This window comes from Hypanus sabinus, chromosome 8 (genome assembly GCF_030144855.1).
Source record: "Hypanus sabinus isolate sHypSab1 chromosome 8, sHypSab1.hap1, whole genome shotgun sequence".
In the NCBI taxonomy this organism is placed as follows: Eukaryota; Metazoa; Chordata; class Chondrichthyes; order Myliobatiformes; family Dasyatidae; genus Hypanus; species Hypanus sabinus.
The window spans coordinates 122,343,685-122,369,194 of NC_082713.1; the positions used below are offsets into that span (position 1 = coordinate 122,343,685).

Genomic DNA, 25,510 nt, shown 5'->3' on the forward strand with positions numbered 1-25,510 from the left:
CCAAATCATCTCATGGGCCAGATAGGACCCCTTCACGGGCCGATAGTTTGACACCCCTGCCTTACAGAGATTCATGGAGTTATGCAGCATGGGACTAGGTCCTTTAGCCCAACCTGTTGATGCCAGCCAAGGTACCCATCTAAGCTAGTCCATTTGTGTGTGTTTGGCCAATGTTCCTTAATCTTTCCTACTCACCTATTTATCCAAATGTCTTTTAAGTGATGAATTGTACCTATCTTTACCACTTAATCCAGAAGCTTGTTCTTTATACCCACTACCTCCAGAGTGGAAGAATGTTGTCCTGCAGGGGGGAGGGGTGCCTTATTCTGATTTCAAAAGTCGCTTCTGTCGTGATTGGTTAGTTGAGAAACTGCAGCTGCTTTTCCCATTGGTTAGTTGCCTAGTGTACAGTTTCAAATATTCTGGGCATATTAAGAGCATGTGTGGAAGGTTTTCTCTCTCTCTCTTTGTTCCTTTGTTTAAGGCAAGCAGTGGATATACAGGTATGCTCTGCATATGCTTTTAACTAAATATGTTTGTTGAATATTCACCTTTGTAGTGTCTGTAACATGGGGAACATGAATGTTCGGTCAAATTTTACTTTTTTTAGATAAGTGATTATTATACTTACTCAAGGTCACTGCATTTTCTGTCTCAGTTGCCAGATCCATGAACCTGATTCAACATTACATTTTGGCACTGCGAGCAGGATATGGGTTTTTGAGAAACATAGAAAATCTACAGCACAATACAGGCCCTTCAGTCCACAAAGCTGTGCCAAAGATGTCCTTACCTGAGAAATTACTAGGCTTACCCAGAGCCCTCTATTTTTCTGAGCTCCATATACTTGTCCAGGAGTCTCTTAAAAGACCTTACAATATCTGCCTCCGCCACCATCACCAGCAGCCCATTACATGCATTCACCACTCTCTGCTTAAAAAACTTACCCTTGATATTTCCTCTATACCTACTTCCAAGCAATTTAAAACTGGGCCCTCTCATGCTAGCCATTTCAGCCCTGGGAAAAAGCCTCTGACTATCCACACAATCAATGCCTCCCATCATTTTATACACCTCTATCAGCTCACCTCTCATCCTCAGTCGCTCAACTTATTCTCATAAGGCATGCTCCCCAATCCAGGCAACATCCTTGTAAATCCCCTCTGCACCGTCTCTATGGTTTCCACATCCTTCCTCTAGTGAGATGACCAAAATTGAGCACAGTACACCAAGTGGGGTCTGACCAGGGTTCTATATAGCTGCAACATTACCTCTCAGCTCCTAAACTCAGTCCCACAATTGATGAAGGCAAATGCACCATATGTTTTCTTAACTACAGAGTCATCCTAGGCAGCAGCCTTGAGTGTCCTATGGACTTGGACCCCAAGATCCCTCTGATCCTCCACACTGCCAAGAGTCTTACCATTAATGCTATATTCTGATATTATATTTGACCTACCAAAATAAACTACCTCACACTTATCTGGGTTAAACTCCATCTGCCACTTCTCAGCCCATTTTTGCATCCTATCAATGTCTCGCTGTAACCTCTGACAGCCCTCCACACTCTCCACAACACCTTCAACCTTTGTGTCATCAGTCAATTTACTAACTCATCCCTCCACTTCTTCATCCAGGTCATTTATAAAAATCACGTTATTATGCATATCCCTCTGATCTCCGATCTCCTTCTCGGCACTTATCCTTGTAAGTGGAACAAGTGCTACACATGCCCTTACACTTCTTCCCTCACCACCATGCAGGGCCCCAAACAGTCCTTCCAGGTGAGGCGACACTTCACCTGTGAGTTGGCTGGTGTGATATACAGCATTCAGTGCTCCCGGTGTGGCCTTCTATATATCGGTGAGACCCGATACAGACTGGGAGACCACTTTGCTGAACACCTACGCTCTGTCCATCAGAGAAAGCAGGATCTCCTAGTGGCCACACATCCCATCTCCCATCTTCCACGTCCCATCTCATTCTGATATATCTACCCATGGCCTCCTCTACTGTCAAGATGAAGCCACACTCAGATTGGAGGAACAACACCTTATATTCTGTCTGGGCAGCTTGCAACATGATGGCATGAACATTGACTTCTCTAACTTCCGTTAATGCCCCTCCTCCTCTTCTTATTTATTTATTTATTTATTTATTGGTGTTTTCCTTTTTTACTCTCTCTCTTTTCTCTCGCTGTCCCTCTCTCAGTAACTTCTTGCCTGCTCTCCATCCTCCTCTGGTGCTCCCCTCCCCCTTTCTTTCTCCCATCCTATGATCCTCTCCCTTCTCCAGCCTTGTATCCCTTTTGCCAATCAACTTTCCACCTCTTAGATTTATCCCTCCCCTTGTCTTCTCCTATCATTTCAGAACCCCTCCCCCTCTCACTTTCAAATCTCTCACTATCTCTTCTTTCAGTTAGTCCTGACGAAGGATCTCAGCCCAAAACGTCAACTGTGCGTCTTCCTATGGATGCTGTCTGGCCTGCTGAGTTCCACTATCATTTTGTGTGTGTTGTTTGAATTTCCAGCATCTGCAGATTTCCTTGTGTTATTATGTATCTTGTCATGGTCAAAGGTGGATAAATCCTCAGCGCCTGGTGAGATCTTTTCCTGGTTGTTATGCGAAGGAGGAGAATGTTGGGGCCTTGCAGATTTTTAAATCTTCCCTGGTCACAGTAGACTGGAGAACAGCTCATGTGGCTTTAAAAAGTTGTTAGGGATATGCCTGGTAATTTGGAGAAGGAAGCAGAGGATCAGGGCGGGAGCCATTTTAATGTTTTCTTCTACTCATTGGAGATAAGAGAGTTGGGACTGCAGAGGCATGTGACGTTGGGCAGTGAAGCGGGGAAGATTTAAAAAGGGCACAGCCTTAAACAGGGGCAACGTCGTTTTGCGGGCAACGGAGTGAGCCAGGAGCAGAGTGAAGGCTTAAGGGCTTGGGCTCAATGGGCTTAGGTGGAAGTGGGTGAGGCAAGGTAGGTTTAGGTTTCAGCTTTTCCTGTTATTTGAGGAAAGGGGAAGTATGAGTGTGAGGGCAGCTTGTTGTTCTTGGTGTTGGATGTGGGAGGTCCTGGAGTCTCCTAGCCTCCTGAACGTACACATCTGTGTCAGGTGCGCCGAGCTGCAGCTCCTAAAGGACCGTGTTAAGGAACTGGAGCTGCAGCTCAATGACCTTCGTCTGGTCAGGGAGAGAGAGGAGTTACAGGCAGGTGGTCACACCGGGGCCATGGGAGGCAGACAGGTGGGTCACGGTTAGGAGGGGGAAGGGGAAGAGTCAGGTATTAAAGAGTACCCCAGTGGCTATACCCCTTGACAATAAGTACTCCTGTTTGAGTACTGTTGGGGGGAACAGCCTACCGGGGGAAGCAACAGTGGCCGTGCCTCCGGCACAGAGTCCGACCCTGTAGCTCAGAAGGGCAGGGAAAGGAAGAGGAAGGCAGTAGTGATAGGGTACTCGATAGTTAGGGGGTCAGATAGGCGATTCTGTGGACACGATCAGGAGACCCAGATGGTAGCTTGCCTCCCTGGTGCTAGGGTTCGGGATGTTTCTGATCGCGTCCAAGATATCCTGAAGTGGGAGGGTGAGGAGCCATAGGTCGTGGTACATATAGGACCCAATGACATAGGTAGGAAAAGAGAAGAGGTCTTGAAAGTAGAATATAGGGAGTTAGGAAGGCAGTTGAGAAGAAGGACCGCAAAGGTAGTAATCTCAGGATTACTGCCTGTGCCGTGTAACAGTGAGAGTAGGAATGGAATGAGGTGGAGGATAAATGTGTGGTTGAGGGATTGGAGCAGGGGTTCAAGTTTCTGGATCATTGGGACCATTTTTGGGGCAAGTGTGACCTGTACAAAAAGGACGGGTTACACTTGAATCCTAAGGGCACCAATATCTTGGCAGGAAGGTTCAATAGAGCTGTTAGGGAGGGTTTAAACTAATTTGGCAGGGGGATGGGAACTGGAATGATGGAGTGGTAGAGAGAGAAAACAGAAATAGATCTAAGGTAGTGAGCAGTAAGGATGTCAGGAAGGACAGGCAGGTGATGGAGCAAATTTGCAGCCATTGGGATGAGTTGCAGTGCAATCAATGCAAAAAGTACCAAATACTGGACTTAAGGTGTTATACTTAAATGCACACAGCTTAAGGAATAAGGTGGATAATCTTGTTGTACAGTTACAGATTGGCAGATATGATATTGTGGCCATTACTGAGACGTGGCTAAAGGATGCATGTCTCTGGGAGCTGAACGTCCAAGGATACACGGTGTATTGGAAAGATAGGCAGGTAGGTAGAGGGCATGGCGTGGCTTTAATGGTAAGAAATGATATTAAATCATTAGAAGAGTTGACATTATTTGTTCAGGGAGTAGATCGATTAAGTTTTATTCTAATTTCAATGGTACATTGACAGATAAATTCAGATGGCTAAGGACAAGGTAAAATTCATTTCTTTTAATGTCAATGGGCTATTAAATCCAATCAAACGTAAGAGAATTTTATCCAACTTGGAACTATTTGATTCATACTGGGAAAAATGGTCTAACTACATGCCTCATAGGCCTGATTTTATTCTCACAAATCAATGAATCCGTTGTAAAAAAAAGATCACTCCCTACTTGTACATAGTTCTTTCCTTTTGCTTGTTTTTTCTTTCCAGTCTTTTCTGTGACAGTATACCTCAGATAAATACTTTGTGGAGATTTGTGATATATATGATTATATGGCATATAGGTACAATGTCTGAAATACATCTTATGGAGATGTTTGTTTGATGATGAACTTCAATAAAAAAATAAATTACAAAAAAAAAGAAAGGGTTAACATAGGATCGGAAGGTACAGAACCTTTATGGGTTGAGCTAAGAAATCGCAGGGGTAAAAGGACCCTGATGGCAGTTATCTACAGGCCTCCAAACAGCTGCAGTGATGTGGACTACAAATTACAACAGGAAATAGAAAAGGCTTGCCAGAAGGGCAGTGTTATGATAATTGTAGGCGATTTTAACATGCGAGTGGATTGGGAAAATCAGGTCAGCACTGGATCGCAAGAGAGAGAATTTGTAGAATGTCTACGAGATGGCTTTTTAGAACAGCTTGTTGTTGAGCCCACTAGGGGATCGACTGTATTGGATTGGGTATTGTGTAATGAACCAGAGGTGATTAGAGAGATGGAAGTAAAGGAACCCTTAGGAGGCAGTGATCACAACATGATTGAGTTCACTATGAAATTTGAGAAAGAGAAGCCGAAACCCGATGTGTTAGTATTTCAATGGAGTAAAGGAAATTACAGTGGCATGAAAGAGGAACTGACCAAGGCTGACTGAAAGGGACACTAGCGGGAAGGACAGCAGAGCAGCAGTGGCTGGAGTTTATGTGAGAAGTGAGGAAGGTGCAAGACAGATATATTCCAAAGAAGAAGAAATTTTCGAATGGAAAAAGGATGCAACCGTGGCTGACAAGAGAAGTCAAAGCCAAAGTAAAAGCAAAGCAGAGGGCATACAAGGAAGCAAAAATTAGTGGAAAGACGAAGGATTGGGAAGTTTTTAAAAGCTTACAGAAGAAAACTAAAAAGGTCATTAAGAGGGAAAAGATGAACTATGAAATGAAGCTAGCAAATAATATCAAAGAGGATACTAAAAGCTTTTTCAAGTACATAAAGAGTAAAAGTTAGGTGAGAGTAGATACAGGACCAAAAGAAAATGATGATGGAGAAATTGTAATGGGAGATAAGGAGATGGCGGAGGAACTGAACAAGTATTTTGCATCAGTCTTCACTGAGGAAAACATCAGCAATATACCGGACAGTCAAGGGTGTCAGGGAAGAGAAATATGCGCAGTCACAATTACGACAGAGAAACTACTCAGGAAGCTGAATAGTCTAAGGGTAGATAAATCTCCTGGACCAGATGGAATGCACCCTCATGTTCTGAAGGAAGTAGCAGTGGAGATTGCGGAGGCATTAGCAATGATCTTTCAAAGGTCGATAGATTCTGACCTAATTCCGGAGGACTGGAAGATTGCAAATGTCACTCCGCTATTTAAGAAGGGGGAAAGGAAGCAGAAGGGAAATTATAGATCTGTTAGCTTGACATTGGTGGTTGGGAAGTTGTTGGAGTCGATTGTCATGGATGAGGTTACAGAGTACCTGGAGGCATATGACAAGATAGGCAGAACTCAGCATGGTTTCCTTAAAGGAAAATCCTGCCTGACAAACCTAGTGCAACTTTTTGAGGAAATTACAAGTAGGCTAAAGACGGGAGATGCAATGGATGTTGTGTATTTGGATTTTCAGAAGGTCTTTGACAAGGTGCCACACAAGAGGCTGCTAAACAAGATAAGAGCTCATGGAATTACAGGAAAGTTACATTCGTGGATAGAGCGTTGATTGATTGGCAAGAAACAGAGAGTGGGAATAAAGGGATCCCAACAACACAAACAAAATGCTGGTGGAACACAGCAGGCCAGGCAACATCTATAAGGAGAAGCACTGTCGACGTTTCGGGCTGAGATCCTTCGTCAATAAAGGGATCCCATTCTGGTTGGCTGCTAGTTGTGTTCCACATGGGTCTGTGTTGGGGCCACTTCTTTTTACGTTGTATATCAATGATTTGGATTATGGAATAGATGGCTTTGTGGCTAAGTTTGCTGATGATACAAAGATAGGTGGAGGGGCCGGTAGTGCTGAGGAAACAGAGTCTGTAGAGAGACTTGGATAGATTGGCAAAGAAGTGGCAAATGAATTATATTGTCAGAAAGTGTATGGTCATGAACTTTGGTAGAAAAAATAAATGGGCAGACTATTATTTAAATGGGGAGAGAATTCAAAGTTCTGAGACGCAACGGGACTTGGGAGTGCTCGTGCAGGATACCCTTAAGGTTAACCTCCAGGTTGAGTCGGTGGTAAAGAAGGCGAATGCAATGTTGGCATTCATTTCCAGAGGAATAGAGTATAGGAGCAGAGATGTGTTGTTGAGGCTCTGTAAGGTACTGGTCAGACCTCACTTGGAGTACTGTGTGTAGTTTTGGGCTCCTTATTTAAGAAAGGATGTGCTGACATTGGAGAAGGTTCAGAGAAGATTCACTTGAATGATTCCAGGAATGAGAGGGTTACCATATAAGGAACGTTTGACCGCTCTTGGACTGTACTCCTTGGAGTTTAGAAGAATGAGGGGGAACCTCATAGAAACATTTCGAATGTTGAAAGGCATGGACAGAGTGGATGTGGCAAAGTGGTTTCTCATGGTGGGGGAGTCTAGTACGAGAGGACATGACTTGAGGATTGCAGGGCGCCCATTCAGAACAGAGATGGGGAAAAAATTTTTTAGCCAGAGGGTGGTGAATCTATGGAATTTATTGCCACAGGCGGCAGTGGAGGCCAAGTCATTGGGTGTATTTAAGGCAGAGATTGATAGGTATCTGAGTAGTTAGGGCATCAAAGGTTATGGTGAGAAGGATGGGGAATGGGACTAAAGGGGAGATTCAATCAGCTCATGATGAAATGGCGGAGCCGACTCGATGGGCCAAATGGCCGACTTCTGCTCCTTTATCATATGGTCTTATGGTAATTATAGGCCTGTGTCAAATATCAGCTGTGGGAAAGCGATCAGAAAAAATAGCGAGGGGTAGAGTTGAAAATGTGAGAATTCATCATGGCTTCGTTAGGGGACAGACAGAGATGGTGGATGTTTGCTTTTGAGATGAGAAGCTTGTGGCCGATGAATCATTGCAAGAATTATATACTTCAATAATTTGTGTAATAATATAGAAAGTATGATTAGTAAGTTTGCATATGGCATTATTTACATTCTTAAGCCATGTCCTCCCTTGGTCTCCTCTGCTCCAAGGAAAACAAGCTGAGCACATCTGGTTTCTCCTACTAAACGAAATGGTCCATCCCAGGCAACATCCTGGTGTACCTCATCTGCACCCTCTCCAGTGCAAGAGTGTCCTTCCTGTAGTGTGGTGACCAGAACAGTATACAATACAGTCCGCCCTCCTTATCGGTGGGGGGGATTGGTTCCAGGACCCCTTGCAGATACCAAAATTCGCGGATGCTCAAGTCCCTTATTCAACCTGTCACAATCTGGTGGACCTTAGGACCCAGCAGAGCCCCAGACCTTATTTAACCAGTCTCAATGCGGTGGACATTAGGACCCGGCGCCAGAGCTCTGAATGCGCAGTGTTTCTGTTCACGAAAATAGTCACGATCACGATTGAAAATAAAGTGGAAATAATAAAGCCATTAGAAAGAGGTGAAACACCATCGGTCATTGGAAAAGTGTTAGGCTATGTCGGATAAAGTGAGAAAGGCTCTGCCCCGACGAAAGCTACAATTATTACTAAGCAACACTGTGGTTTAATTATTGGGTTTTGGGGTTTTGAGTTTTTGACCCTCCACATCAACCCGGCACGGTGGAGAGTGCACTCGAGAGCGATCTGTCCCGAGTCCCGAGAACCTCCGTTCCCGAGCCCGGCGCTGAAACATACATTCTTAAGTGCTTTATATGCATAGGAAGGTAAAATATATACTATATACTAAGACAAACATCTGACTAACTGACGCTAGATAATACCGGATGTACCTGTTCCGACTTACTTAGTAACAGAACTTCCGATTTTTTTCGATCCCGATGCACAATAACCCACGCACATCCTTCCATATATTTTAAATCATCTCTAGATTACTTATATTACCTAATACAATGTAAATGCTATGTAAAATATTGTTATACTGCATTGTTTAGGGAATAATGACAAGGAAAAAAGTCTGTACGTGCTCGAACAAGTGCTGGAAGAGCACTCCGGGTTTTCGCAACTCACGGTTGGTTGAATTCGTGCATGCGGAATCCACAGGTAAGGAGGGCTGACTGTACTTCAGCTGTGGCTTAACCAATGTTTGATAGCGTTGTACCATAACCTCCGTACTTGTATAATTTATACCCTGACAAATGAAGGCAGGTACCACACAGAACTTCATGACCGCTGAGTAAGATTCAGGGCTGGGGTTTCACCATTACTGGACCATGCTCACCATTATTTGTTTTCTATTTCTGTGCAACACTGCTGGTCACACCTTCCTGTTCCTGGTTACCAACCAGACCTTTACTCCTGCTTACCACAAGGGGTATGACTGTCTGCCAGATCAATGTGCTCCTTGTGATTGCATCTATGTGCTGGGCACAGGACATGTCATCCAATATGTTAACCATGTAATACTTTAAAGCTGCTGATACTCTCCACCACTAATTTCTCAATGTAGCCTGGTGCATGTTCACTCTCCTTCTCCTTCCTGAAGTCAACAGTCAGTTTACTGATGTTAAGTGAGAGGCTGTTGCTGTGGCAACACTCAAACCAGATGTCCTCATCTATTCCATGTGCCTGTCTAATAAAGCTTTCCAAAATTCGCCCATTGTAATGTACCTGTCATAGATAAAATGACCAATACAGTACAGTACATAGTATTTTAGGTATGAACTCACCAATACACTATATAATTGAAGGTTAACCACTCTAAATGTAGTTTGGATGTTATGACTTAACACAAAATATTGACCATTCTTTTTCCTCCACAGATACTGCCTTATTCTTTGAGCTCCTCTAGCATGTTTTGTCAACAACTTCCAGCTTTTGTAGTCTGTGCGCTTCCCTACTTTTGTATTCAATTGCCCTTGCAACAAGCAATAATATTCTGTTAGCTATCCTATTATTTGGTGTAGCTATTCACTGGCTTTTGAAAATCATTCATTCAGATCTCTCTGCATCTCACAGTTCCTTAACTTCCATTATTTCAAAATTCAAAGTAAATTTATTATCAAAGTATGTTTTACGCCACCATGTACTACCTTGAAATTCATTTTCTTGCAGGCAGTCATGGTAGGCCAAAGAAATACAATAAAATCAATGAAAAACTATACAGAAACACTGACCAGCAACAATGTGCAGAAGAAAATAAACTGTGCAAATAAATAAATGGGGGAAAATAAATAATCAATAATTAACAGATGAATACTGAGAACATGAATTGTAGAGTTGTTGAAGCTGATTCCATAGGTTGTGGAATCAGTTCAGAGCTGAGATGAGTGAAGTTATCCACACTGGTACTGCAGCCTGATGGTTTCAGAGAAATAATTGATCCTGAACCTGGTGGTGTGGGACCCAAGGATCCTGTATTTGCTTCCCAATGCTGACGGTGAGAACAGAGCATGACCTGAATGGTAGAGGTCCTTGATGATGGATGCTGCTTTCTTGGGTAGTGCTCCTTGTAGATGTACTCAGTGATGGGGAGGGCTTTGCTTGTGATGGACTGGGCTGCATAAACCACTTTTTGTGGCATTTCCATTCTTGGGCATTGATGTTTCTATGCCAAGCTGTGATGCAACTAGTCCACTATACATCTATAAGAAGTTTGTTAAAGGTTTAAATGGTATGTTGAATCAGTGCAAACTTCTAAGAAAGTAGAAAGCTGTTGTGCCTTCTTTGTGATGGGACAGATCCTCTGATATGATAATACCAAACAATTCAAAGTTACTAACTCTTTCCACCCCCAATTCCCTCATGGGGAGGCTTACAGCACAGCCAGGGCCAACCTGAGGAGGGGAATCTCTCAGGCTAAACACATATACAAACAGAGAATCGTGGAGAATTTCAACTCCTCAGACCCCCAGTGCATGTGGCATGGCATACAGGTCATTACAAACTTCAAACCACCTAGTGCTGTGCCTCCCCTTGCAGGTCTGCTTCTCTCCCTGATGAGCTCAATTACTTCTACACTCTCTCTGACCGAGAGAACAAGGAGGTCACCCCCAAATGGATCTCCCACCTGGTGAACTGCCTCTCTCATGTTTCACCTCCGATGTTTGCGCCACCCTGAGCAGGGTGAATGTACGGAAGGCAGCTGGTCCAGATGGAATACCTGGCTGTGTGCTCAGAGTCTGTGCAGGGCAGTTGGCTGGGGTCTTCATGGACATTTTCAATCTGTCCCTGGCCCAGGCAGTTGTCCCCACAAGCTTCAACATTGCCACCATCGTGCCAGTGCCGAAGCACTCCACTGCCAAGGGCCTGAATGACTTCTGCCCAGTTGCCCTCACCCCCATCATTGCAAAGTGCTTTGAGAGACTGGTTCTATCACATCTGAAATCCTGTCTGCCCACTACCCTGGACCCCCATCAGTTTGCTTATTACACCAACAGGTCAACAGAGGACGCCATCTCCATGGCACTTCACTCTGCCCTGACTCACCTGGACGCCCCAATTCTTATGTCAGAATGCTGTTCACTGACTTTAGTTCAGCATTCAATACTGTGATCCCCACCAAGCTGATCACCAAACTTCGCCAGCTTGGTATCAGCTCATCCCTCTGCAATTGGACCTTGGACTTCCTGACTAACAAACCCCAATCTGTTAAATTAGACAACTTCTCCTCCACTCTCACCCTGAACACCGGTGTGCCTCAAGGCGGTGTGCTGAGCCCTCTTCTGTACTCCTCTTCTGAGCCCTCTTCTGTACACCTATGACTGTGTTCCTGTACATGGTTCTAACTCCATAATCAAGTTCGCAGATGACACCATGGTGGATGGCCTGATCAGAGGGGATGATGAGACAGCCTACAGGGATGAGGTCCAGCAGCTGGCCGTGTGGTGTGCCAACAACAACCTGGCCCTTAACACCCAGAAGACCAAGGAGATCATTGTGGACTTCAGGCATGCTAGGAGCCACACTCACATCCCCATCTACATCAACAGGAGTGTGTATCAAGCTTCAAATTCCTTGCTGCCCACATTTCTGAGGATCTCATCTGGTCCCTGAACTCCTTCATCCTGATCAAAAAGGCGCAACAGCACCTTTATTTCCTGCAAAGCATCAAGAAAGCTCACCTCTGTCCCAGGATACTGATGGACTTTTACCGCTGTACCATTGAGAGCATACTCACCAACTGCATCTCAGTGTGGAATGGCAATTGTCCTGTATCGGACCGCAAAGCACTCCAGCGGGTGGTGAAAACTGCCCAGTGGATTATTGGCACCCAATTGCCCACCATTGAGAACATCTACCATAAACACTGCCTGGGCAGGGTGAAAAGCATTATCAAGGATGCATCTCACCCTAACCATGGACTTTTTACTCTCCTCCCATTTGGTAGGCGCTACAGTAGCCTCTGTTTCCGCACCAGCAGGCACAGGAAGAGCTTCTTTCCTGAGGCTGTGACCCTGCTGAACCTCACATCACAGTGCTAAGCAGTATTACACCCATACTGTACTGTCTCAGTACTTTTATATTTGTGTGCTGTAGCATTTACTTTTTATTTGCAGTTATTTTGCAAATAACACTATTCTTTGCATTTCTGTTTAGATGCTAACTGCATTTCATTGGCTTTGTATCTGCACTCGGCACAATGACAATAAAGTTGAATCTAATCTAATCTAATCCAATAAGGACTGGCTCATGATTTCTTCCTTGTGTAGCCAATAATCAGCATTTTGGTTTACTAACATTGACTGAGAGATTGTTGTTGTGGCACCATTCAGTGAGATATCCAGTCTCCCTCCTATCTTGCAGTTCTTCTCCACCTTTGATTCAGCCAACAGTGGTGACACCAGCAAACTTAAGTACTGTGTGGGACGCATACTGTCATAGGTATAAAAGCAAGTAGAGCAGTATGGCTAAGCACACAGCATTGTGGTGCACCTGTGCTTATGGTGATTGTGGAGGAGATATTATATTATTTTAATTTTGTTATTTAGCAAATCAATGCAGAGTAGGCCCTTCTGGCCCTTCAAACCATGCTGGCCCAGCAAACCCTTAAACTAATCACAAAACAATTTACAAAGAACAATTAACCTATCAGGTACATCTCTGGGCTGCTGGGGGAAACCGGAGGACCCAAAGAAAACCCACACACATGACAGAGAGGACGTACAGAGACTCCATACAAAACGGCGCCGGAACTGAACTTCGAACTCTGTAATAGTGTTGCGCTAACCACTAGGCTACAGTGGCACCCAATCCATTTGTTGGCAATCCATACTGCTTGGGGTATGAAAAATGAGGATCAAGTTGCACAGGGAGGTATTCAACCGAGGTCTTGGAGCTTAATGATTAGCTTTGAGGGGATGAAAGTATTGAATGCTGAGATTTATTTACAAACCCCATTTCCAGAAAAGTTGGGATATTTTCCAAAATGCAATAAAAACAAAAATCTGTGATATGTTAATTCACGTGAACCTTTATTTAACTGACCAAAGTACAAAGATTTTCAATAGTTTTACTGAACAACTTAATAGTATTTTGTAAATATACACAAATTTAGCATTTGATGGCTGCAACACAGTCAACAAAAGTTGGGACAGAATTAAAATAAGATTGAAAAGTGCACAGAATATTCAAGTAACACCGGTTTGGAAGACTCCACATTAAGCAGGCTAATTGGTAGCAGGTGAGGTATCATGACTGGGTATAAAAGTAGCGTCCATCAAAGGCTCAGTCTTTGCAAGCAAGGATGGGTCGTGGCTCATCCCTTTGTGCTAAAATTCGTGAGAGAATTGTTAGTCAGTTCAAAAGGAACAGTTCCCAATGCAAGATTACACAGAATTTAGGTCTTTCAACATCTACAGTACATAATATTGTGAAAAGATTCAGAGAATTCAGAGACATCTCAGTGCGTAAAGGGCAAGGTCAGAAACCACTGTTGAATGCGCGTGATCTTTGAGCCCTCAGGCGGCACTGCCTAAGAAACCGTCATGCTACTGTGACAACTATAGCCACCTGGGCTCGGGAGTACTTCGGAAAACCATTTTCACTTAACACAGTCCGTTGCTGCATCCAGAAATGCAACTTGAAACTGTATTACGCAAGGAGGAAGCCATACATCTACTCTATGCAGAAACGCCGGCGAGTTCTCTGGGCCCGAGCTCATCTCAGATGGACCGAAAGGCTGTGGAACTGTGTGCTGTGGTCAGATGAGTCCACATTTCAGCTAGTTTTCGGAAAAAAACGGGTGTCGAGTTCTCCATGCCAAAGATGAAAATGACCATCCTGATTGTTATCAGTGAAAGGAGCAAAAGCCAGCATCTGTGATGGTATGGGGGTGCATCAGTACCCATGGCATGGGTAAGTTGCATGTATGTGAAGGTACCATTGTCTCTGAGGCGTATATTAGGATTTTAGAGACATATGTTGCCATCAAGGCGACATCTCTTCCTGGGACATCCATGCTTATTTCAGCAGGACAATGCCAGACCACATTCTGCATGGGCTACAACAGCGTAGCTTTGTAGACACAGAGTGCGTGTGCTTGACTGGCCTGCTGCCAGTCCAGATCTATCTCCTATTGAAAATGTATGGCGCATCATGAAGAGGAGAATCAGACAATGGAGACCACGGACTGTTGAGCAGCTGAAGTCTTATATCAAGCAAGAATGGACAAAATTTCCAATTGCAAATCTACTACAATTAGTATCCTCAGTTCCAAAACGATTAAAAAGTGTTATTAAAAGGAAAGGTGATGTAACACAATGGTAAACATGCCTCTGTCCCAACTTTTGTTGAGTGTGTTGCAGCCATCAAATTCTAAATTTCTGTATATTTACAAAATACAATTAAGTTGGTCAGTAAAACTATTGGAAATCTTTTCTTTGTACTTTTGTCGGTTAAATAAAGGTTCATGTGAATTAACATATCACAGATTTTTGTTTTTATTGCATTTTGGAAAACATACCAACTTTTCTGGAAATGGGGTTTGTAATAAAGAACATTCTGATGTATGAATTCTCATTTTCCAGATATTCTAAAGATAAATGGCATCTGCTGTTGACTTGTTGTGGCGGTAGGCAAACTGAAGCATATCAGAGTCACTCTTCAGGCACAAGTTGGCATGCTTCATGACCAAACTCTCAAAGCACTTCATCACAGTGGGTATAAGTGCTACTGGACAAAAGTCATTGAGTCAGGTTACGATGTCCTTCTTTGGAACCAGTATGATTGAAATCTGCTTGAAGCAGGTAGATACCTCAGATTGCCAAAGTGCCAGGTTGAAGATGTCAGTAAACACTACTCTAGCCAGTTGATTAATTCATATATTGTTGATGATAGATATTTGAGATAATTCTCCCCTTGTCTGTATATCTGTTTTCCCTAAATCAATAAAAAGATTAATAAAGAAGAAAGACCTACAATACTTGATATACTTAATATACAGCAGTGACGTGCTGCCATCTTACTAGAAAGTGTGTGATGGTGTCTCTGTGTTCTGTCAATCTAAGTGAGAATATCTCATGATAAAATTAAATGTGCTTGGGGATCGGAATTTTAAGAGTCATTTTCAGATAATCAATGGAGTAAAATTTTTCATTTGATTAATAACTCATCTATGTGTGCCCGTCATGCCTTGATACAGTTCAAGGTAGTGCATCGGGCCCATAGGTCAAAGGATAAACTAGCGCGTATTTTTTCCAATATTAATCCTATTTGTGACAGATGTAATATTGAGATGGCCACTTTAATTCATATGTTTTGGACTTGTATAAAGCTGGACAACTTTTGGAGAGATGTTTTAAAAATGCTATCAAAAGTCTTGGATCTGGATTTACAACCTAATTTACTTACAGCAATTTTTGGGATTATCCCATCGGAAGGAGGAAATATTCGTTTCTGCTCAACGCATGATAGTCTTTTTGATGGGTAAAAAATAACCCTGAGAAAAACTAATCTAACAACCTAACACTAATAAAGAGGGGGGGGGGGGGAAGAAAGTCTTTCCTTTTTTCTTGGTTGTATCCTCCAAATGGACCGCCCAGTCCCCTTTTTTTCAGTTCAGTGGGGGTTTTTTCTTTCATTTTAAATTTAAAGTTTTTTTTCTCCTCTCTTTATGAATTGTTAAGAGGAGAATTAGTTGTTCTTTGTTTATTATATCTTACATATTTGTTATTACTATGTATAATTATGATAATAGCTACTTCATCTTTTGTTTATATTGTTGCTGATATATATATTTCAGATAATTTTCCCCTTGTCTGTATATCTGTTTTCCCTAAATCAATAAAAAGATTAATAAAGAAGAAAGACCTACAGTGATGTGCTGCCATCTTCATTTCAAACTAAATATGCAAAAAGATAGGTGTGGTCTGCTGGTTGAGATTCTAAACCGGAGAAAGCCAATTTTGATGATATCAGAAATGATTTCTCAAGTGTGCACTGGAACGGTCTGTTTTCTGGCAAAGGTATACTTGGTAAATGGGAGGTCTTACAAAGGTAAGTTCAGTCACTCCTAGCTGATTTTTGTCTTTATTCAACTTCAGGTTTGCCTTGTGTGTTGCCTCTAAGACTCGTCTAAATCTGGCATCATGCTCTCGTTTAGATGATCCCCAAAAAATAATATCGTCCATGGAAGTATCCATGCCCTCAATGTGCTCATATAGCATGTGAATGGTTTTATGGCACACTTCAGGAGCTGATGCAATTCCAAATGGAAGCCTAAAAAAACAGTATCTGGGAAAAGGAGTGCTAAAGGTACACAACTTTGAACTCAGTTCATCTAGTTTAAGTTGCCAGAATCCAGAGGATGCATTTAATTTACTAAAGTACTTTGCATTAGAAAACTGTGACATAATTTCTTCACGAGTAGGCAATTTGAAATGCTGTTTTAATGGCTCGATTCAAGGATCTTGGTTCTAAGCAAATCCTCAGTTTTCCATTTTTCTTATCAACAATAACAAGTGAATTGACCCATTCAGTTGGTTCATCAAATTTTTTTTGAGTGACTCCTAACCGTTCCATTCTGTCAAGTTCCGTTTTCAGTTGATCATGTAATACAAAAGGTACTTTTCTATGTGGATGTACTATGCTTGGCACTGTGTTGTCAATTTTAATCGTGTGCCATCCTGGAAGACAACCAAGCCCTTTGAACGAGTAAGTCCTCATATTCTTTCATCAAGTCACTGTATCCTGACTCTGTGTCACTGTCCAGAACTAAGGCTCTTTTCGCCAAATTCAGTCTGTCACAGGCAGATAATCCCAATATTGACTGTACATTCTCAGGCATGACCACAAATGAAAGAATGTGCACCATATTTTTGTGTGATACTTTTGCCACACATGTTCCTTTGAATGGAATGTCTGCACCTGAATACCCAGTCACTTTTCTATTTGTCTGATGTAACTTTGGTCTTGGCATTAACTTTGGTCTAATGTAGTGGTCACCAATCTTTTAAACCCAAGATCCCCTACCTCAGCCTTAGTGAAAGGCAAGATCGACCCCACATCAATTAGTTACACGAATGCGCACCAGGGCAGAAAAGACCGGAAGTACATAAAACCCCACAACCCAGAAGTAGAAATAATATATAAACACCGGGGTACCCATCTTCTTTTTGCACCGTGGACTGGTTTAATATTGATAATATTCTTGCGAACCAGCCGACGGGGGCGGGGGGTGATGTTAAACACGACCGGAATACAGCGATACTCGAAGCAGGTTCCTTATATCCAGTCTATTCTAGTTTTTGTGGCTCTCGGCTTCTGTCCTGCTTGCTCACATTTTTTCTGCTGAGAAAACTCAGCAGGTTCGTCTTTAAGTGCTGGGTGCTTGGACTCAGGGTACTGAAGCAGTTTTGAGACATTGCCTCATTAGACAGCCTCCGGGCCCAAACTCAGCCTCCTGCCCACCTGCCGCCAGATGCCTTGGCCAAGTGTGGCTGGCCGTGGGTGGGGTGAGAAGACAAATTCAGGGCTGGAGGTCCCCGTACTGGGACCGCAGTGGTCACAGTTCGGACAGCATGGCCAAGTGGGGACTACGACACAGTGCCCGCCCGCCCCCCCCCCCCCCCCCCCGTAGGATCTATCAGCCAACAAATGTTTGTTTCAGTAGATCACAGCGTGGTAGCTGCTCTGAAACGCTGAGTCCAAATTAGGTCATCTGCGAATATTTTAGCACTGGGTTCCCCACGAACATTCAGTGTGCTAAACAGGTTCAGAGGCAGCGCTCCAGGCCAGTAGCGACGGCACTTTCTGCCGGCCGCTCGAGGCCAACCGGTGATCCCTGGCTCTAGAGTATCACTGTGTTTAGTCGCCTGATGACTTTGCGTGGGTTCAAGTTCAACAGTGGGCTGACAGGGAATGAGGAAAAGTGCAGCTGACTCATATCATTTCCTTGCGGCCCGGTGGTTGGGGACCAATGAATTACACTGTGTAGTGCAGGAGAGCTACACGCATGCACACTGGGCAGAAAGAACGGAACTAAAATCCCGCAACCTGGAAACAATCTCTCAACAGTATTTGTGTATTTATTTTTCATTTTTTGTCGGGATCAACTGGGAAAGTCTCAAAGATCAACTAGTCGATCCCGATCAATGGGTTGGCGACCACTAGTCTAATGCATTAAACTAGATTCTGCAAGAACATTTACTTGTGCTCCAGTATCCAGTTTAAACAGAATATTGTTTTGGTTCACTTGCAATGGCATAGTCTAGTCATTCTTACTTTGTTTTCACAAAGCACATCTATATAAAACTCATGTTCATTTTCAAGCACTGCATTTACTGTTTTATTTCCTTTCTACTTTCTACTCTTACCATTGCACATTTTCCCATATGCTGGACACTGCTTAGGTAGGTGCTCCCACCCACAGCAATCACATAGCTTTTCTCTTTCAGATGACGTCTTGTTCTCTGTCAGTTCCATTGCTGTTTTATTATTTTAAAAATAATAATATGTTTACTAATATGTTTGCGCACAGCGTGTACGCTGCAGTTCTCAATAAAACTCTTTTTAGCCCGTGACATCATGGACTCAGAAGCTTTGCAGAGTGCCACAGCTTTTTCCAAATTCAAATCTTGTTCTAACAGTCTTTCTCTCAGACCATCATCCAGAGTGCCGCAAACAATTCTGTCTTTAATGAGAGAGTACGTCAGCTCTGCAAACTGGCATGTCTTACTGCAGTTTCTCAACTTGGTAACAAATTGATCATCGCTTGACCAGCTTTCTGCTTACATGTGTCATGGTCCTAATCATTAATTCCCTATCTTGCTCTTAATTTTCTTTGATTATGCCATGGTCCCAATCCTTAATTTCCCCAATTGCTTCCAATTCTCTTTCATGATGGCACACCTGGTTTCTATCAAAGACTCAGTATGAGAACCCCTAACCCAACCACTAGTTGCCAGTTCGTTGGTCTTTTTTCCTGTAAGTAAACTACGGTTTCTGACTGCTTAGAACCATTTGTTCCAAGTTTAGCTCCAGGTTTCAGGGGTTACCTATGAGACTCCATTTCTCTGAGTCAAGGCTCTGTGTCACGTCTCTGAGTCAAAAGCTCCATGTCAAGGTTCCATATCAGGGCTCCGTGTCAAGATCCCTCCTGCTTGCTGTTCAGCGTTTACGCGCATGTAAAACATCCAAACTCAACCTCTGTGCCTGTGATTGGGTTTGCTTCACTCATTGCAACATATGAAGAATTTATATCTTTCATACGTCACATTATGCTCCGGTATACAAAATGCATCAAACATGTTAATTATTGCTTTTAGATTCAAATTATCTCCATTTTCAAAAGTAAAATGGTTATATACCTCAATTGCATCATCGCCTATCACGTGGAGTAGGATCGCTGCTTTCAATTTTCCGTTTTATTTTCTGCTCTGATCACCAATAAATTTCAAAATGCTGTTTAAATTTTCTCCAGTTTTCTTCTACGTTACCAGTCAGCTGAAGTGTTGATAAGGGTTGCACAACTTCCATTTTTAAAGCTGTTAGCAAACAACGAAAAAGTGTGTGCTTTTTTTTCTGGTTATCTTCACTTCTCCTGTGTTAGTGAAATGAATTATTCTTCCAGATCGACTTCTGACACCATGTTGTGTTCTTAATACGTACCATGGGTTACTAAGAACAAACCATATTCTGGAAGAATTAAGACTAGAACTTCCATTTAACAGCAAACAGCAACCACGTTTCACCATACAGTTTCTAGATCATTTCTCATTTCTGCACATGCTCCCAACTCTGCCCAGTTACGTTCTTACATGTGACACGTGATATCCTCGCACTACCTACAAGTAAGATGTAAATAAGATTGAAAGAGTACAAAGAAAATTTACAAGGATATTGCCGGGTCTAGAGGACCTGAGTTGTAAAGAAAGATTGAATTGGTTAGGACTTTATTCTTTAGAACTTAGAAGATTGAGAGAAGATTTCATAGAGGTATACAAAATTATGAGGGGTGTAGTGTAAATGCAAGCAGGCTTTTTCCAGTGAGGATGTCAGGGTTAAGGGTGAAAGATGAAAAGTTTAAGGGAACATGAGGGGACCTTCTTCACCTAAGAGGGTCCTGCCAGTACAAGTGGTGCAGGTGAGCTGGATTTCAATGTTTAAGAGAAGTTTGGATAGGTACATGGATAGCAGGAGTATGGAGGTCTATAAGTCCTGGTGCAGGTTGATGAGATTAGGCAGTTTAAATGGTTTGTCATGGACTAGATAAGATGAAGGGCCTGTTTCTGTGCTGTACTTTTCTATGACACTTCAGAGTTTGTCTGTCTGGCATCAGTTGTCGCCCAACAAGTACTTGCGACATGGACCAGCTGCTCGTATGACCATCTACCACCTGCTCCCAATGCTTCACCTGACCCTGATCAGGGGCTAAGCAGGTGCTAATCCTTGCCCAAGAGTGACCTGCAGGCTAGCAGAGAGACAGATTGCCTTACACCTCCTTTGTAAGAGAATTAGCTTCACTCTATCACCGAAGTTAATGTATTTGTTAAACCAGTTCTTTATTTTGGATCAGTGTGGCCATCTACAGTATAAGTAGAGCCAGGGGAAATTAGCAAGATCTTAAATTAATACTTCTTACCTTTATTTACCATGGAGAGGCACAAAGTTAGCCAGTTCGGGGAGGGTGATGGTGACATCTTGTAGCTATCAGCATTACGATGGAGGTCTCGAAATGCAAAACGTTGGGTGCCTTGGGACCTGCCCAGATCGATCCTAGGATATTATAGGAAATAGGGAGGAGATTGCTGGGCTCTGGTGGAGATTTTCCTATCTCTGTTACCCACAGGTACTCGTGGCCCATCAGGGGCTGTTGGGTGAGGATGTCCAGTTACAGGATTTTGACCCATTCATTAACTCACACAGGTGTTGATGATCTGCTGAGTTCTTCCAGCAAATTGCTCCATAGCCTCCCTTGGGTACTCGGGTGAGCATCTCGAGTGGCCGGAGGGGGTTGGTCTAGTAATGGACATAGTCTGCTGATGGGTGCGGGGCGGGGTTGATATGGGAAAGTTTATGGGGCAAAAGGGTTGATGGAATATGAGTGGATGAGTGTGGGAGGGGATGAGGTAGAAGGGGATAGGGTGTGGTAATGTGGATTGATGAGATCATGGATGTGGGAGGTTGATAACGAGGGTCCGGGTGTGATGTGTTGAAGGGGAGGGTGACTGGGTGTGGGGTGCAGGTGTAATGAGGGGATGATGGGGGGTAAGAAGGGCTGTGAGCAAGTGTGATGCGGTGAGGGCGGCAATGGTAAGATGTAAGGGAAGATAAGTGAGGTGTAAGCGATAGCGGTGATGTGAGAAGTTTCCTTTCTGGCGGGACGCGCAATCGATAAGGCGTCCTCTGAGCAAGCGAAGCCTGATTGGCTAACTCTCTTCACGTGACACGGGTGTCCGTACTGGGTCAGCTGATTGGGGGAGGGATGAGGCCTGCAGATAGTGAATGGCGTACTGCGGCCTCTAGTGTGCCAGTAGCGACAGGGAACGTTCGTCTGGTTTTTGTCTCGCTCCGTTCAGGGGGAGCCCGCACCCGGGTCCAGCAGCCATGGCCTCGGCGGTGGAGCGCATGGACAAGCTGGTCCGCGAGTACCTTCTGTACAGGGAGTTCAGCAGTACCCTGAAGGTGCTGGATGCAGAGATGAAGGCTGACAAAGAGAAGGGATGCAGAGTGAGTGTGTACAAGTCAATGTTGGCGTTGGTGGTCCTGACGGGATCGGTTCCTCCCCATCACCCCTTTCTGAATCAGCAGCAGCGAGATCCAACATCGACATTGTCATTAACCAGTGAGTAAGGGCAGTGTTGTTTGGAGAACTCTCGCTTACGGAGACTGAATGTCACTCCTTCCTCCACCACTGTCAAACCCCGGCCCGTCCCTCCACGGTCTGAACTTGTGGGGAACTTTTTCACCCAATGGGTGGTTAGTATGTGCGGCAGTTACTTTTAACAGTATTTAGAAGATAATTGGGCGGGTACACCGATAGGAAAAGCTTGTTGGAATATGGGCCAAATAGTAAGTAAATGGTCCGAGGATCTTGGTTGGATTGGACTGTATTTTTTATTTAACGATATAGCGCGGAGTAGGCCCTTCGAGCCGCACCGTCCCAGCAACCCCAATAAACCCGATTAACCTTAACACGATAAAATCTGCAGATGCTGGATATCCAAAGCAACACACACAGAATGCTGGAGGAACTCAGCAGGCAAGGCAGCATCTATAGAAAATAGTAAACAGTTGACGTTTCGGGCCGAGACCAAAGGGACAGAAGTCAGAGTAAGGAGGTGGGGAAGGTAAAGAATTGCAAAGTGATAGGTGAAACCAGGGAGGAAGTGAAGTAAAAGAGCTGGGAATTTGGCTGGTGAAAGTGATAGAGGGCTGGAGAAGGGGGAACCTGCTAGGAGAGGATAGAAGACCATGGAAGAAAGGGAAAGGAGAGGAGCCCCAGAGGGAGGTAACGGGCAGGTAAGGTGCATGAGAGAGGGAAACTGGAATAGGGAATGGTGTTTGGGGGGGGGGGGGGGAGAGGCAGTTACCGGGAGTTAGAGAAATTGATGTTCATGCCATCAGGTTGGAAGCTACCTAGACAGAACATAAGGCAGAATATTGCTCCTCCAGCTTGAGCGTAGCCTCATTGCAACAGTAAAGGAGGTCATGAACTGACAATTCAGATTGAGATGGGAAGTAGAATTGAAGTGGGTGAGTGGCACTAGAAAAAGTGGGATCTATTCTTCAACCGGTATTATTTCTGTTCAGGAGTGAAATTGGGAAACAATATCCTTGCTAGGTGATGCTGGAAATCATAAGCTAGTTTGTTTTTAAAGGCTCTATTTAACACATTTTTGTCATGCCAATATGTGATGGAATATGACAGGTCAGAGGAATTGAAATATAAATCAGTCATAACTGTGCTTCCTACAAATGTTCATCCAGTTCATGATTAGCATGAAGGTGCATCTGTTATGAAGTGTTGCACATTTCACTAAGTTGCCTTGTGATAAAGCTTTCTTTAAACTTGTTCTTGAGCTACTTGGGGGGGCTTGTCTTAGCAATACAGCAATCATAAAAATAATTTCCATTATAGAAAGCAATCTCCTAGTTAGGTGCCAGAAAAATCGAAAAAGTAGCCCACTGTTTTACTCTGTTTGGAGCCCTGTAATTTTCCCTGGAGCAGGGAGAGAGCTGCAGGACCATCAATCATTAATTTATATTAGGTGGAGTTACAAGAGAATGCACATGCTGGAATCTGATGGAGGAACTCGGTGCGCCAAGCAGCATCTGTGGAGGGAAAGGAATTGTTACAGTTTCAACCCAAATCCTAGAGTGCATCCAAAGTGTGTATCTCAAGAATAAGACTGACATACTAAAGGGATTGTTGGGAAGTGGGGATCAGTTGTGAATGAGATAAAGGATTAGCCTATCACCACATAGGTCAACGGCAGATGCAATCTCAATGGCTCTCCACCTTTAAACCACCTGGACAACACTAACACCTATGTCAGGATGCTGTTCGTCGACTATAGCTCAGCATTTAATACCATCATTCCCACAAACCTGATTGAGAAGTTGCAGAACCCTCCATACCTCCCTCTGCAATTGGTTCCTTGACTTCCTAACCAGAAGACCACAATCTGTGCGGATTGGTGATAACATATCCTCCTCGCTGATGATCAACAGTGGCGCACTTTGGGTATGTGCTTAGCCCGCTGCTCTACTGTCTATATACACATGACTGTGGGGCTGGGCATAGCTCAAATACCATCTATAAATTTGCTGATGATATAACCATTGTTGGTAGAATCTCAGATGGAGATGAGGGTGTGTACAGGAGTGAGCTATGCCAACTAGAATTTGGTAGGACTAATCAAAATAGGACATACATGGTAAATGGTAGGGCATTGAAGAATGCAGTAGAACAGAGTGACTAGGAATAATAGTGCATAGTTCCCTGAAGGTGGAATCTCATGTGGATAGGATGGTGAAGAAAGCTTTTCATATGCTGGCCTTTATAAATCAGAGCATTGAGTATAGGATTTGGGATATAATGTTAGAAATGTACAAGGCATTGGTAAGGCTGAATTTGGAGTATTGTGTACAGTTCTGGTCATCGAATTATAGGAAAGATGTCAACAAAATAGAGTGCAGCGAAGATTTACTAGAATGTTACCTGGGTTTCAGCACCTAAGTTACAGAGAAAGGTTGAATAAGTTAGGTCTTTATTCTTTGGAGCGTAGAAGGTTGAGGGGGGACTTGATAGAGGTATTTAAAATTATGAAGGGGATAGATAGAGTTGACGTGGATAGGTTTTTTCCACTGAGAGTAGGAGAGATTCAAACAAGAGGACATGAGTTGAGAGTTGGGGGGCAAAAGTTTAGGGGTAACATGAGGAGGGACTTCTTTACTCAGAGAGTGGTAGCTGTGTGGAACGAGCTTCCAGTAGAAGTGGTAGAGGCAGGTTCGATATTGTCATTTAAAGTAAAATTGGATAGGTATATGGATAAGAAAGGAATGGAGGGTTATGGGCTGAGTGCAGGTCAGTGGGACTAGGTGAGAGTAAGTGTTCGGCACGGACTGAAAGGGCTGAAATGGCCTGTTTCTGTGCTGTAGTTGTTATGTGGTTATAACTAGTGGAGTGGTGCCACAGCACCAACCTGGCACTCAATGTCAGTAAGACGAAGGAGCTCATTGTGGACTTCAGGAAGGATAAGATGAAGGAACACATACTAATCCTCATAGAAGGATCAGAAGTGGAGAGAGTGAGCAGTTTTAAGTTACTGGGTGTCAAGATCTCTGACGATCTAACCTGGTCCCAACATATCAATGTAGTCATAAAGAAGGCAAGACAGCAGCTATACTTTATTAGGAGTTTGAAGAGATTTGGCATGTCAACAAATACACTCAATAACTTCTATATGCAGAATGCAGAGCATTCTGAGTGGTTGTGTCACTGTCTGCGCAGGACCAAAAGAAGCTGCAGAGGTTTGTAAATCTAGTCAGCTCCATCTTGGGTACTAGCCTACAAAGTACCCAGGGCATCTTCAGGGAGTGTTGTCTCAGAAAGGCAGCGTCATTATTAAGGACCTTCAGCACCCAGGGCATGTCCTTTCTTCACTGTTACCATCAGGTAGGAGGTACAGAAGCCTGAAGGCACACACTCAGCAATTCAGGAACAGCTTCTTCCCCTCTGCCATCCGATTCCTAAATGGGCATTGAATCTTTTGGACACTACCTCACTTTTTTTAATATACAGTTTTTCTGTTTTTGCAT

General features: G+C 43.5%; 1 protein-coding gene across 3 annotated transcripts in view; it reads left to right on the forward strand.

The window, feature by feature from the left end:
• Positions 1 to 21,682: 21,682 nt before the first annotated feature.
• wdr91 (WD repeat domain 91) overlaps positions 21,683 to 25,510 on the forward strand; it is a 49,736-nt gene continuing 45,908 nt past the window's right edge. For all 3 annotated transcript variants that reach the window (XM_059977728.1, XM_059977729.1, XM_059977730.1), the window contains exon 1: positions 21,683 to 21,916. In XM_059977728.1, coding sequence (XP_059833711.1) covers positions 21,794 to 21,916 — 123 coding nt within the window. In that variant the 5' untranslated portion in view covers positions 21,683 to 21,793. The remainder of the gene's footprint in view (positions 21,917 to 25,510) is intronic.